Here is a 14,910-nt window from a genome sequence, read left to right on the forward strand (position 1 = left end):
AGTTCGAACTGGGTAGAGCCCACCACAGCACAGCAAAGTGGCTCTAGCCAGACTGATTCTCTAGATTCCTCCTCTCTGGGCAGGGCATTTCTGAAAGAAAGGCAGCAGCCTGGCCGGGTGTGGTGGCTCACACCTGTAACTCCAGCACTTTGGGAGGCCAAGGTGGGTGGATCACAAGGTCAGATGTTCAAGACCAACCTGACCAACATGGTGAAACCCCGTCTCTATTAAAAATACAAAAATTAGATGGGCATGGTGGTGCACACCTGTAATCCCAGGTACTCAGGAGGCTGAGGGAGGAGAATCACTTGAACCCAGGAGGCAGAAGTTGCAGTGAGCTAAGATTGGGCCACTGCGCTCCAGCCTGGGCAACACAGCGAGACTCTGTCTCAAAAAAAAACAAAAAAAAAAAAAAAAAAGAAGAAAAAAGAAAGGCAGCAGCCCCAGCCCCAGTCAGGAGCTTACAGATAAAACTCCCATCTCCTTGGGACACAGCACCTGGCGGGAGGAGCGGCTGTGGGTGCAGCTTCAGCAGACTTAATTGTTCCTGCCTGCTGGCTCTGAAGAGAGCAGCGGATCTCCCAGCACAGCACTCAAGCTCTGCTAAGGGACAGATTGCCTCCTCAATTGGGTCCCTGACCCCCGTGCCTCCTGACTGGGAGATACCTCCCAGCAGGGGTCGACAGACACCTCATACAGGAGAGTTCCAGCTGGCATCTGGCAGGCGCCCCTCTGGAACAAAGCTTCCAGAGGAAGAAGAAGGCAGCAATATTTGCTGTTCTGCAGCCTCTGCTGGTGCTAATCAGGGAAACAAGGTCGGGAGTGGACCTCCAGCAAACTCCAGCAGACCTGCAGAAGAGGGGTCTGACTGTTAGAAGGAAAACTAACGAATAGAAATCAGTAACATCAACATCAACAGAAAGGATGCCCATGCAAAAACCCCATCCAAAGGTCACCAACATCAAAGATGAAAGGTAGATAAATCCACAAAGATGAGGAAAAACCAGCACAAAAATGCTGAAAATTCCAAAAACCACAATGCCTCTTCTCCTCCAAAGGATCACAACTCCCCACCAGCAAGGAAACAAAACTGGATGCAGAATGAGTTTGACAAACTGACAGAAGTAGACTTCAGAAGGTGGGTAACAACAAACTCCTCCAAGCTAAAGGAGCATGTCCTAACCCAATGCAAGGAAGCTAAGAACCTTGATAAAATGTTACAGGAACTGCTAACTAGAATAATCAGTTTAGAGAAGAACATAAATGACCTGATAGAGCTGAAAAACACAGCACAAGAACTTCATGAAGCATACACAAGTATCAATAGCCGAATTGATCAAGTGGAAGAAATGATATCAAAGATTGAAGATCAACTTAATGAAATAAAGTGTGAAGACAAGATTAGAGAAAAAAGAACACAAAGGAACAAACAAAGCCTCCAAGAAATATGGGATTATGTGAAAAGACCAAATCTACATTTAATTGGTGTACCTGAAAGAGACGAGGATAATGGAACCAAGTTGGAAAACACTTCAGGATATCATCAAGGAGAACTTCCCCAACCTAGCAAGACAGGCCAACATTCAAATTAGGAAATACAGAGAACACCACAAAGATACTCCTTGAGAACAATCTCAAGACACATAATTGTCAAATTTACCAAGGTTGAAATGAAGGAAAAAATATTAAGGGCAGCCAGAGAGAAAGGCTAGGTTACCCACAAAGGGAAGCCCATCAGACTAACAGCAGATCTCTCTACAGAAACTGTGCAAGCCAGAAGAGAGTGAGGGCCAATATTGAACACTTTAAAAAAAAAAGAATTTTCAACACAGAATTTCATATCCAGCCAAAGGAAGCTTCATTAACAAAGGAGAAATAAAATCCTTTACAGACAAATAAATGTTGAGGGATTCTGTCACTACCAGGCCTGGCTTACAAGAGCTCCTGAAGAAACCACTAAATATTGAAAGGAAAAACTGGTACCAGGCACTGCAAAAACATACCAAATTGTAAAGACCAACAACACTATGAAGAAACTGCATCAATTAATGGGCAAAATAACCAGCTAGCATCATAATGACAGGATCAAATTTACACATAACAATATTAACCTTAAATGTAAATGAGCTAAATGACTCAATTAAAAGGCACAGACTGGCAAATTGCATGAAGAGTCAAGACCCATCGGTGTGCTGTATTCAGGAGACCCATCTCATGTGTAAAGACACACATAGGCTCAAAATAAAGGGATGGAGGAATATTTACCAATCAAATGGAAAGAAAAAAAAAGCAGGGGTTGCAATCCTAGTCTCTGATAAAACAATTTAAACGAACAAAGATCAAAAAAGACAAAGAAGGGCATTACGTAATGGTAAAGGGACCGATGCAACAAGAAGAGCTAACTATCCTAAATATATATGCACCCAATACAGGAGCAACCTGATTCATAAAGCAAGTTTTTAGAGACCTACAAAGAGACTTAGACTCTCACACAATAATAGTGGGAGACTTTAACACACTGCTGTCCATATTAGACAGATCAATGAGACAGAAAATTATCAAGGATATTCAGGACTTGAACTCAGCTCTGGACTGAGCAGACCTAATAGACATCTACAAAACTCTCCATCCCAAATCAACAGAATATACATTCTTCTCAGCACCACATCACACTTATTCTAAAATTGACTACATAATTGGAAGCAAAACACTCCTTACCACATGCAAAAGAACAGAAATCATAACAAACAATCTCTCAGACCACAGTGCAATCAAATTAGAACTCAGGATTAAGAAACTCACTCAAAACCGCACAACTACATGAAAACTGAACAACCTGCTCCTGAATTACTACTGGGTAAATAACGAAATGAAGGTAGAAATAAATAAGTTCTTTGAAACCAGTGAAAACAGAGACACAACATACCAGAATCTCTGGGGCACAGCTAACGCAGTGTTTAGAGGGAAATTTATAGCACTAAATGCCCCCAGGAGAAAGTGAGAAGGATCTAAAATCAACACCCTAACATCACAATTAAAAAAACTGGACAAGCAAGAGTAAATAAATTCAAAAGCTAGCAGAAGACAAGAAATAACTAAGATCAGAGTAGAACTGAAGGAGATAAAAACATGAAAAACCCTTCAAAAAAACCAATGAATCCAGGAGCTGGTTTTTTTGAAAAGATCAACAAAATAGATAGACTGCTAGCCAGACTAACAAAGAAGAAAAGAGAGAAGAATCAAATAGGCACAATAAAAATGATAAAGGGGATATCACCACTGATCCCACAGAAATACAAACTGCCATTAGAGAATACCATAAACACCTCTATGCAAATAAGCTAGAAAATCTAGAAGAAATGGATAAATTCCTGGACACATACACCCTCCCAAGACTAAACCAGGAAGAAGTCGAATCCCAGAATAGACCAATAACAAGTTCTGAAATTGAGGCAGTAATTAATAGCCTACCAACCAGAAAAAAGCCCAGGACCAGATGGATTCACAGCCGAATTCTACTAGAGGTACAAAGAGAAGCTGGTACCATTCTTTCTGAAATGATTCCAAACAATAGAAAAAGATGGACTCCTCCCTAACTCATTTTATGAGGCCAGCATCATCCTGATACCAAAACCTGGCAGAGACACAACAAAAAAAGAAAATTTCAGGCCAATATCCCTGATGAACATTGATGTGAAAATCTTCAATAAAATACTGGCAAATCGAATCCAGCAGCACATCAAAAAGCTGATCTACTGTGATCAAGTGGGCTTCATCCCTGAAATGCAAGACTGGTTCAACATACGCAAATCAATAAATGTAATCCATCACATAAATAGAACCAATGACAAAAACCACATGATTATCTCAATAGATGCAGAAAAGGTCTTTGATAAAATTCAGCACCCCTTCATGCTAAAAACTCTCAGTAAACTAGGTATTGATGGAACGTATCTCAAAATAATCAGAGCTATTTATGACAAACCTACAGCCAATATCATACTGAATGGGCAAAAGCTGGAAGCATTCTCTTTGAAAACTGGCACAAGACAATGATGCCCTTTCTCACCACTCCTATTCAATGTAGTATTGGAAGTTCTGGCCAGGGCAATCAGGCAAGAGAAAGAAATAAAGGGTATTGAAATAGGAAGAGAGGAAGTCAAATTGTCTCTGTTGGCAGATGACAGGATTCTATATTTAGAAAACCCCATTGTCTCAGCCCAAAATCTTTTTAAGCTGATAAGCAACTTCGGCAAAGTCTCAGGATACAAAATCAATGTGCAAAAATCACAAGTATTCCTCTACACCAGTAGACAAATAGCCAAATTATGAGTGAACTCCCATTCACAATTGCTACAAAGAGAATAAAATATCTAGGAATACAACTTACAAGGGATGTGAAAGACCTCTTCAAGGAGAACTACAAACCACTGCTCAAGGAAACAAGAGAGACACAAACAAATGGAAAAACATTCCACGCTTATGGATAGGAAGAATTGATATAGTGAAAATGGCCATACTGCCCAAAGTAATTCGTGGATTCAATGCTATCCCCATCAAGCTACCATCGACTTTCTTCACAGAATTGGGAAAAACTACTTTAAATTTTATTTGGAACCAAAAAAGAGCCCTTAGAGCCAAGACAATCCTAAGCAAAAAGAACAAAGCTGGAGGCATCATGCGACCTGACTTCAAACTAGAGTACAAGGCTACAGTAACCAAAACAGTATGGTACTGGTACCAAAACAGATATATAGACCAATGGAACAGAACAGAGGCCTCAGAAATCATGCCACACATCTACAACCATCTGATCTTTGAGAAACCTGACAAAAATAAGCAATGGGGAAAGGATTTCCTATTTAATAAATTGTATTGGGAAAACTGGCTAGCCATATGCAGAAAACTGAAATTGGACCCCTTTCTTACACCTTATACAAAAATTTATTCAAGATGGATTAAAGACTTAAACGTAAGACATAAAATCATAAAAATCCTAGAACAAAACCTAGGCAATACCACTCAGGACATAGGCATGGGCAAAGACTTCATGACTAAAACACCAAAAGCAATGGCAACAAAAGCCAAACTTGACAAACGGGATCTAACTAAACTAAAGAGCTTCTGCACAGCAAAAGAAACTTTCATCAGAGTGAACAAGCAACCTACGGAATGGGAGAAAATTTTTGCAATTTAGCCACCTGACAAAGGGCTAATACCCAGAATCTACAAGGAACTTAAACAAATTTACAAGAAAAAAACAAACAAACCCATCCAAAAGTGGGCAAAGGATATGAACAGACACTTCTCAGAAGAAGACATTTATGTGGCCAACAAACATATGAAAAAAAGGTCAACAACACTGGTCATTAGAGAAATCAAATCAAATCAAAACCACAATGAGAAATACCATCTCACGCCTGTTAGAATGGCAATCATTAAAAAGTCAGGAAATGACAGATGTTGGAGAGGATGTGGAGAAACAGGAATGCTTTTATATTGTTGGTGGGATTGTAAATTAGTTCAACCATTGTGGAAGACATTGTGGTGATTCCTCAAGGATCTAGAACCAGAAATACCATTTGACTCAGCAATCCCATTACTGGGTATATACCCAAAGGATTATAAATCATTCTACTATAAATACACATGCACACGTATGTTTATTGCAGTGCTGTTCACAAATAGCAAAGACTTGGAACCAACCCAAATGCCCATGAATGATAGACTGGATAAAAACAATGTGGCACATATACACCATGGAATACTATCCAGCCATAAAAAAGGATGAGTTCATGTCCTTTGCAGGGACATGGATGAAGCTGGAAACCATCATTCTCAGCAAACTAACACAAGAATAGAAAACCAAACAATGCATGTTCTCACTCATAAGTGGGAGTTGAACAATGAGAACACACGGACACAGGGAGGGGAACATCACACACTGGGGCCTGTTGGGGGGTGTGGGGTTAGGGGAGGGATAGCATTAGGAGAAATATCTAATATAGATGACGGGTTGATGGGTGCAGCAAACCACCATGGCACGTGTATACCTATGTAACAAACCTGCACGTTCTGCGCATGTATCCCAGAACTTAAAGTATAATACACATACACACACATATATATATATGCTATAGAAATTACTTTGACATATACAATGGTTTGCTACTTTCATTATTCTCCACTATTCATTGTGTAGAGTGTATATATTCATAATTGATAAATTCAAATGTGCATAAATATAAATTTTTATGTAACTAGACTTATTTTCTATCTCCAGGCTCCAGTTCTAGTTAACGTAAGAAACAATATTGTCACTTCTAGACAAACATGGTCAAATAAAATTTTGGATTAAAAAAAGAAATAATTAAATGCAACATAAAATATCTTCCCTTAACACATAAGATACCTCCGTGAAATTGTTCCTTGCTTTCCCAATTAAATGTGTTCTACAAAACACTCACATTTAAAACTGAAAACATAAAGCAAAACACTATATAGGCTGAATTTGAATTTACTGTAATGTTAGAAGTCCTTATTTCTCCCCTTTAAGAGAAATTAACATTTGAATATTTTAAACATTAAGGCCTTGCAAATCCTGACAGTGCATTAGGTGGTGGTGGGGGGTGGGGGGTGGGGGGTGTGTGGGCGTGGCCTGTGAATAACAGTGGATAAAACAGCTGAAAATGTATTTAACGTAGCTTATAGTTTTATTTCACTTTACATTACATTCCTCTTTGGGGAAAGAAAAATACAGTTTCCCTCAGCTAGAAAAAAATTCATTCCAACTCAGAAGATTCAAACTTCAAATTCAGATTTGGTTTCAAATAACACTGATTGAATACCTGCTGTATATCAAACAGTGTCCTTGGGCTTTCACACATGTGACCTTTCTTAGTTGAACTCTCTTGCTTTTTTTTTTTTTTTTTTTTTGAGACAGAGTCTTGCTCTGTCATCCAGGCTGGAGTGCAGTGGCGCTATCTTGGCTCTGTAACCTCTGCCTTCAGGGTTCAAGCAATCCTCCTGCCTCAGCCTCTTGAGTAGCTGGAATTACAAGTGTACGCCACCATGCCTGGCTAATTTTTGTATTTTTAGTGGAGACGGGGTTTCACCATGTTGGCCAGGCTGGTCTCGAACTCCTGACCTCGCGGTCCACCCACATTGTCCTCCCAAGTGCTGGGATTACAGGCGTGAGCCACTGTGCCATGATGATTAGCAAAGTGCACTCATGTTAAGTAAAAAATTTGTTTTATGTTTATGCTGATTATATGAAGGTCATCATAGCTTAGATACAATCAAAACCCATGGGGAACAACTTTAGAATTCATTTTTCTCTTTTCTTACAAAAAAAGTAAATAGGTAAAATGGAAAATAGAAGACAACCTATCCTATCCTGGATGAGACACACACATATTTAAATTGAATTATAGACTTAAAATTTAAGTAGGAATATATTTTTTTCTGAGAAACAAAGTCACAAAAACCAAAACTTTCAAAATCACCAAGTCTTGAAAATAGATTATGAAGCAGACTTTTTGGATGGTGCTTAATGACATCAGGCGACATTTAAATGCCACCTAGTGAGGAACACTGAAATTGCAGCTAAATTAAAATGACCTTTTATTTGCCTGGACAACAAAAATTTTCCATGATTTTGCTTTTTTGAAACAATGATAAGAAATTTTTTTTAGGCAATAAGATACTAAGTTGTATCAACAAACTGCATGGGATATTTCCACAAGGAGAGGATTTTGTTCCCTGATCTAGTTTACGTGACATTTTCCCTCATGCTTGCTTTCTCTGAGCTGACTCTTCTTAAACTGACCTAGATGGTACCCTATTTCAACTGACTCAGAGTTCATTCAAAAATATGATATGGTGACATGGCTTCACTGACATGAAATCCAGGCACTCTCTCAACTCTTGCTCACATTCTTCCTTGCCCAAGGTTCCAGGGTGATTTTAGGATATCTTATGCCAACCCAGTGTGCCGTCACTTCTCAGAGATGTAGGGCCAACCAGCTATTCAACTACACTCCTATTCTTTTGCTTGACAGCCTCATGTGGCCAGATGATAGGCGAACAAAGCAATGCAAGCACTGCCTCCATGTCAACTCCATCATCAAATGGAAAGCGTATCTTGGTTTTGCCCAGGATCTTTGAAGAGAAAGGGACACAACAGGTACCACACACATAGGTAGCCAGCATTCATGGAACAGCCACCGTGGGCTGGGCTGCACCACACCGTCTTTCCATGTGTTATCTCTTTCTAGAGACTTCTTGAAAATTGGTAGGATTATCATATCATATGTTCTTGGAAACATCTGTTGACTATTTCTATACTTCATAGTAAAAAGTACAAGACTGCAATGGCATAAAGGCAAAAAAAACAAGCATTATAACCGGCAGAAATAATTGAGGCAGATACTTTGTAATGTCTCAGATGTGAAAACTGGTTATCTGGATATTTAGCAAAAAATACTGACTCTGTCAAATGAACAAACCTGGAACAAGAAATAGCTTCAAAATGGAAATATAGAAATCACAGTAAACATTGTTTAAAAAAATCAAATCCAAATTAAATATTGCCCCCACAGATATCACTACAGCTTATTTCTTACAAACGCATCATTGAGCTAAATGTCAGGTCCTGTGTATAGGGGCCTTATCTAAGCTTTTTTGGGGTCATTATTCCTGTGTGTATTCCTTCTTTTTAGCTAAATCAAACTCAAAAACAGAAGTGCTGTTTCAATAACAAGGTTATAAGCCAATGAAGTAAAGTTTATGGTTTTCCATCGTCTCAGGATTTGCTATCCAAGTTATTCGTGTGTTCAGTGACCACAGGTAATCAGATGCCACGTGCAGCAGAAAATCAGGTTTTCAGCCACTGGGAAATACCAACGGGATAGTATTGCAGACAATGGCAGTTACTCTAGGAGTTTTCCCACTGGTGTGTTGAAGTCTCGTTCCACTTTCTGCTCTACCAATCCAGCTTCAGATCAGCCTTACTCCATATGTATTTTCCTCCTCGCTTCAGAAACATCTTTTCATCAAATCCACTGAATTTTATAGCTTCTTCTACACCAACATCCAGGATGGACTTGGAAGGGTCCTTCCGTCCCTTTCTACAGTTCAGAAAGCGCATCTAGAAAATTCATAACAGAAACTGGTATATTTCCATGTGATGAATCCTGTAAAACTCAATCTAGACTATTAATCCCAAATAGCTTTTGATATTCCAGTCGTGTCGACAGGTATCTTTTGAAATCTGTGGCTGACATTGAACCCCTTGGACCCCATCTCTCTACTCAACCAGCTCATTGTCTGGTGGAAGAGGCTGAGCTAAGCACAGTAGACACCTAAGCGCACAATAAACAGAATGATATGCGCCCCGCATGGGCAGATGTAGTTCCACTGGGGGAAGGGGTAATCAGGAGAGGCTTCCCCCAAATGCTAACATCTGAATTATGTGTTGAGATTTTAAATTGGAGGGAATGGTATCATAAAAGCACAGAAGCGTGACATAGCATGATGTACTGGGGAAATGGAGGTAGACGGTGTTTCTGGAATAGTAATGATGTGCATGCATCAGTGCATGCATGCATATACGTAAATATTAATAAAGGCTTGTTTTGAGAAATGGAGAGAGGATGAAAAGAAAGGTGCTGCTGAGGCAGGCAGGTGCCAGATCAAGAGGAGTCTTCCATGGCAGGTGCAAGATCAAGAAGAGTCTTCCATGACCTGCAAAGGCTCTTTGTTTTAATCTTATTCCATCCATTTTCATTTGTTTTAGTCTGTCCTATTCTACTCTGTAGGCAGAAATGATTTCTTCACACTCCTTACGACCTACACTGAGTGTTTCATAGGAGCTCAAGTAATACTTATTGAAGCAAAATGTTATTCAATTGGTAAAAGCAAATTTTGGTTCAACGATGTGTTTTCCAAATATGTGGAGACCAGCGAGTTTGTTGAGGGATGCTGGTCAAAATCACTAGACAATCATAATAATTTCCACTTCAAAAATAAATTGTTTGAATTTTCCTCTCTACCTTGGACCCAGAAACTGAATGTTTTCCTTATCACCTTTTCCCTTATGCTCTATTAAGAAAGCTTATATTGTTAAGAAATGAAATGGGTATAAACAATGATTGGTTAACTGAAAATAACAAAATACCAGCTGGGCATGGGGACCCACACCTGGAATCCCAGAATTTGGGGAGGCCCAAGTGTTAGAGACCAGCATGGGCAACATGGCAAAATCCAATCTCTACAAAAAATACATAAAAATCTAGCTGGGTGTGGTAGTGCACATCTGTAGTACCAGCTACTTGGGAGGCTGAGGCAGAAGGATCACCTGAGCCCAGGAGGCTGAGGCTGCAGTGAGCCAAGATTGTGCCATTGCCCTCTAGCCTGGGTGACAGGAAAACCTATCTCAGAAAAAAAAAAAGAAAAGAAAGAAAGAAAAGCAAACATCAAAAGTGACAGTAAGCATTTCTCCAAAAAACAAATCCAATTTAAATATGGAATTCAAGGTTGTTGGAGCTCATTTCTTTAAAATATGTCTTCAAATGGAATTATTTGTCCTTTGCTAGGAAGAGTGGCAATGGTTATAGATCTAGAAAAAAAAAGACAGAGGAAAGGGGAAAGTGATTTGTTTTTCAGTTTTGAGAAGGGTAGGTTTCCCTCTTCCTTTGGAAGGCAGTGGGGGTAGGAATAATATCAGTGGTGTTTGGAGCAGAAACATAAGCCTCTCCTTACAAAAGCCAAGGTTTATCAATCAGAAGACAAGCTGGCTGTGCCTGGTTTGTCCAAGATAATGAGAAGAGTGATATGGCCTTCCTCCAAAGTAGGCTGGATGCCCTATCTCAGGAGAGCCTCCAGCCCAGGACTACATAACAGATGACTCTGTTGTGTGTGATAACGGGTTCAATGTGACATCCATGGATGCATAGTTATATGGCAGACAATATCATATGGTGCTCAGTGCAAATCAATGCTGGGACCTGGGTTGAAGCTTATTCTGTTCCAGTGTTTAGCTCCACATTTGACCCTGTGAAGTAAGGGCTCTGGCATAATCATAATCACTGACTATCAAACTGTGAAGTGCTAATTAAGAAGGACAAATAGGTACTAGATAGTTATGCTCATGGAACTCAACTCTGCCATTACTGCTAATTAATTAATTAAGTTTTAATTTTATAACTCATTGGAAATACTCACATATTCATCCAGAATAAGGTAGGAGTCTTTCATCTGCAAAGGAGAAGTTAATACAAATTTAGTTTCAGGTGCATTTCTCAGTATGTGAGCTCAATTGTCCACCTGTGGTGTTTGCATTGTATTGTTTTGGATCCAGCATTTCTCATTTCCCTTGAGTTGCCTTTGGCATGGCCCTCACAAGACAAGGCTCTGTTTGTGTGCATTCAGTTTTCAACAGATCACAGCAGGCCTGGATTCTCTGCTCTTTGCTGAAAAGGTCAAACCTCAGAACCTTCATCCTGAAGGCTTCCCTGACATTGAACTCCAAGGCAATTTCCCCAACCCTTCACACTTTGGGAGAGCCCTTTTCTTCTTTACATGATACTTCCAATGACTGTGTCCACCATGTATCTAATTTCTCCCTTTTCAATGTATAAAGCAGAACTCTCTTGAATGCTATTTTTTTGGAGCTAAAGGGTGGATTTACCCGAGGATTTTATTATTACCCTAACATTACTTACAAACAGTTATGACTTCTATAGGTATAGAGAAGCTGTACCTGCACTGTTGATGGGAAGGTATTCCTTCTATACCTATTCTTGTAGATAGGGGTCTGTAAAATGTTTTCTGTAAAGGGCCAGATAGCAAATATTTTCTGCTTAGCAGGCCACACAGTCTGTCACAACTAATCAACTGTGCTTTGCAGCCCAAAATCCACCACAGATGATACATAAGAAAAATAGCTTGGCTGAGCTCCACTGAAACTTAATTTATGGACCCAGAAAACCAGCTTTTATATAATGTTCACAGGTCACAAATACGATTCTTGTTTTGATATTTTCCCTCATCAAGTCTTAACTCGCATCCTGTACTACAACAGGTGGCAGGCCAGACCCATCCCTGGGGCCAGCATTTGCCAACTCCTAGGAAGGGATGGGAGCAGACCTGCTATTGAATGTCTAGTGGGGTACCAGTAGCATCAGCATCATCTGGGAACTAGTTCAAGGTGCAGAGTGGTGGGCCAACCTCAGACCCACTGAGTAGAGGTCTGCCCTTTCACAAGATCCCAGGTGATCTGATGAAGTTTGAAACAAACTGGCTAAAAGGCTTGTGGGCTTTGGGGTCATCAAAATTCAGATTTTGCCCCTGCTACAAGTCAGGTAAATGAGTACCTACCACTCGGCCTCTTGATGTATACAGTGGGGATGATACAACCTGGCTCATGAAGCATTAGTGAAAATGGCAATGAACCAAAGGGTTAACAGTCCCTCTTACAAAGGAGGTACTCAACCAGATTTTCTTTGATGTCATATTAACTATTAAGATGGAGTTTTAAAAAATCAAATAAAATAGTGCATAGAGGAAAACCTCCTCTACCCCCTTTCTCTTCTTTTTGATGGTCATCCTGTCCTCCATTCTGAGATTTTCTTGTTCATGATCACTTCAACATTACCTTTTAAACTTGAACCATTTACCTAGAGCCTCAGAAGTGTAAAGCATAAGGAATGAATGTCTGCTCTTTGAGTTCCTAGCATTACTTAAACATATGGGGTAGAGATTTTCCTGTATGTGTATTTTTGGATGGCAGATGGAGAAGCTGTTTTTAAAATAATAAAACTAATACTTAAGTTACAAAATTTTAAAGTTCAAAAAGTTATAAAGGTGAATAAAACTACTTATAATTCCACTACTCCAAGATAACCAAAGGAATATGTAGAGATACTTTTTTTCACACATCAGGATTAAACTTCAAATTAATTTTGCATACTGTTTTTTATCTCTGTACCTATTATATTATCAGAATTTCTCCTTGTCACTTAAAAATTTTTGGAATATGCTTGTTAGTCAGTGTAACATTTCATTCTGTGAACCTACAGACTTACTCATTCTCTGTATGCTGAATGACAGGCTATCTTTATTTTTTTTTGGTATTATTCTTTTTTTTTTTTTTTTTTGAGACGGAGTCTTGCTCTGTCCCCAGGCTGGACTGCAGTGAGCGGTCTCCGCTCACTGCAAGCTCCGCCTCCTGGGTTCATGCCATTCTCCTGCCTCAGCCTCTCGAGTAGCTGGGACTACATGGGCCCGCAACCACGCCCGGCTAATTTTTTGTATTTGTAGTAGAGATGGGGTTTCACCGTGTTAGCCAGGATGGTCTCGATTTCCTGACCTCGTGATCCGCCCATCTCAGCCTCCCAAAGTGCTGGGATTACAGGCGTGAGCCACCGCGCCCGGCAGGTATTATTCTTAATACTGCAGTAACATATCTTTACATAAGTACTTCTCTAGTTCTGTGAATATTTCTCTTGTTTTAAGGTAGAATTTCTAAATTCAAATATGTGGCTATTTTAAAGGTTATAAAGTTAGCAATTCGTTTTCTAGGAAAGTTGCAATAATTTATACTCTTGCTAACAATATGAACTTGCCTCTCTTACTGCAACTTTATGCTTCATATTTTATTTTGTATTTCTTTGAATATAGACAATATCAAATACTCTTAAAATGTTTATTCACCATTTGTTTTTTTTCTGTAAATTATCTATTTATGCCCATTGGATGTTTTGCTTTTTTTGGTGTTAATAGATTCTTATTGATTTAAATAACTTTATATATAATACTTTATTTTATGCAATTCAGTATATCATGTTAACATATTTCACTTTTAATTTTATGATATGTGTGACATATTTTTAATTTTATGGATTCAATTATACTATCATAATTTTTTTAAAGTTTGTATCTTTCATTAATAAGGAGGTTCCTTATTAATGGATTTTTTTTCCTGTAGCTTCTGAGAACACATTTTTAGATACCCGGCTTCTAGTAATACCTGAAGCTCCACAGTGTAGACATGTTTTGGCCAACCTTGTTTTATTGGTGTATTAAATTTGTGCTAATAGGATGGATCCAATTGTCATTACATTAGAAAACTAAACGGGAAACATTTCTTCTACATTCTGTGCAACATAACAAAATTATACATAGAGATTATTCAACTAAATAAAGTGATAATGTTGATATCAACAGAGTGGCGTTCGTTAGTTCTTTCTATGTTTAGGGGTTATGTCATGCATGTATGACACATAGGGACATTATACTTATATGAATCATATAGCAAGAATATCTACATGAATCTATATACAGTTGTATCATCTGCAAAGTACCACTCTAACCATCGTGGATAGAGAAACTGAAGCTCTCTAAAGACCCTGCAGCTGGGAGGTGGCAGAGTCAATGGCAGCCCTCAGCCCTATCTGCCCTGACATGGCACTCCTCCCATTTCTCACCACCGAACCCTCTAAAATAACAATGTGTGGGGTCCTTGGCTGAGAGACTTCCCTTTTGGGAATCAATCTGAATGTATGATGACAAAGAAAACAACTTTTGCTTTATACTACCTTCTGGTTAGATTCAGGCACCAAGCAGGACACTTCTTTGTGGCGCTCCAAGAATCTTTCAAATTCTTCATCACCAATAACAAATCTTTCTGCTTCTCTTAGAGCATCTTCTCCACAATTCTCACCCTCAATTAAGAGGCACTGGAACACCTGAAAGGCAATGGTAGTGTTTGCTTTGCAGAGAGCTTTCCATCGTGTTTTCCCCCAAACCTCACTCCCCCTTTTCAAGCTTCATCTCTTCTGAGCAAAGAGACTCTACGAGCTGAGGAACATTCTAGAAAGATATTACTTTGGGGAAATGAAAGCTAGCCCT

At 39.2% G+C, this 14,910-nt stretch overlaps 1 protein-coding gene across 3 annotated transcripts in view; it reads right to left on the minus strand.

The window, feature by feature from the left end:
* Positions 1–6,690: 6,690 nt before the first annotated feature.
* The window catches only part of RSAD2 (radical S-adenosyl methionine domain containing 2), a 32,248-nt gene continuing 24,028 nt past the window's right edge, over positions 6,691–14,910 (minus strand). For 2 of the 3 annotated variants that reach the window (XM_063594665.1, XM_055108293.1), the window contains exons 5-7: positions 14,598–14,747; positions 11,224–11,256; positions 6,691–9,148 (exon numbers count right to left, since the gene is read on the minus strand). In XM_063594665.1, the coding sequence (XP_063450735.1) occupies positions 8,984–9,148; positions 11,224–11,256; positions 14,598–14,747 (348 nt within the window). In that variant the 3' untranslated portion in view covers positions 6,691–8,983. Of the gene's footprint in view, positions 10,619–11,223; positions 11,257–14,597; positions 14,748–14,910 lie in introns of all 3 variants that reach the window. The other variant, XM_063594664.1, reaches the window with a different exon arrangement.

The sequence above is a fragment of the Pan paniscus genome, chromosome 12 (genome assembly GCF_029289425.2).
Source record: "Pan paniscus chromosome 12, NHGRI_mPanPan1-v2.0_pri, whole genome shotgun sequence".
Classification (NCBI taxonomy): Eukaryota; Metazoa; Chordata; class Mammalia; order Primates; family Hominidae; genus Pan; species Pan paniscus.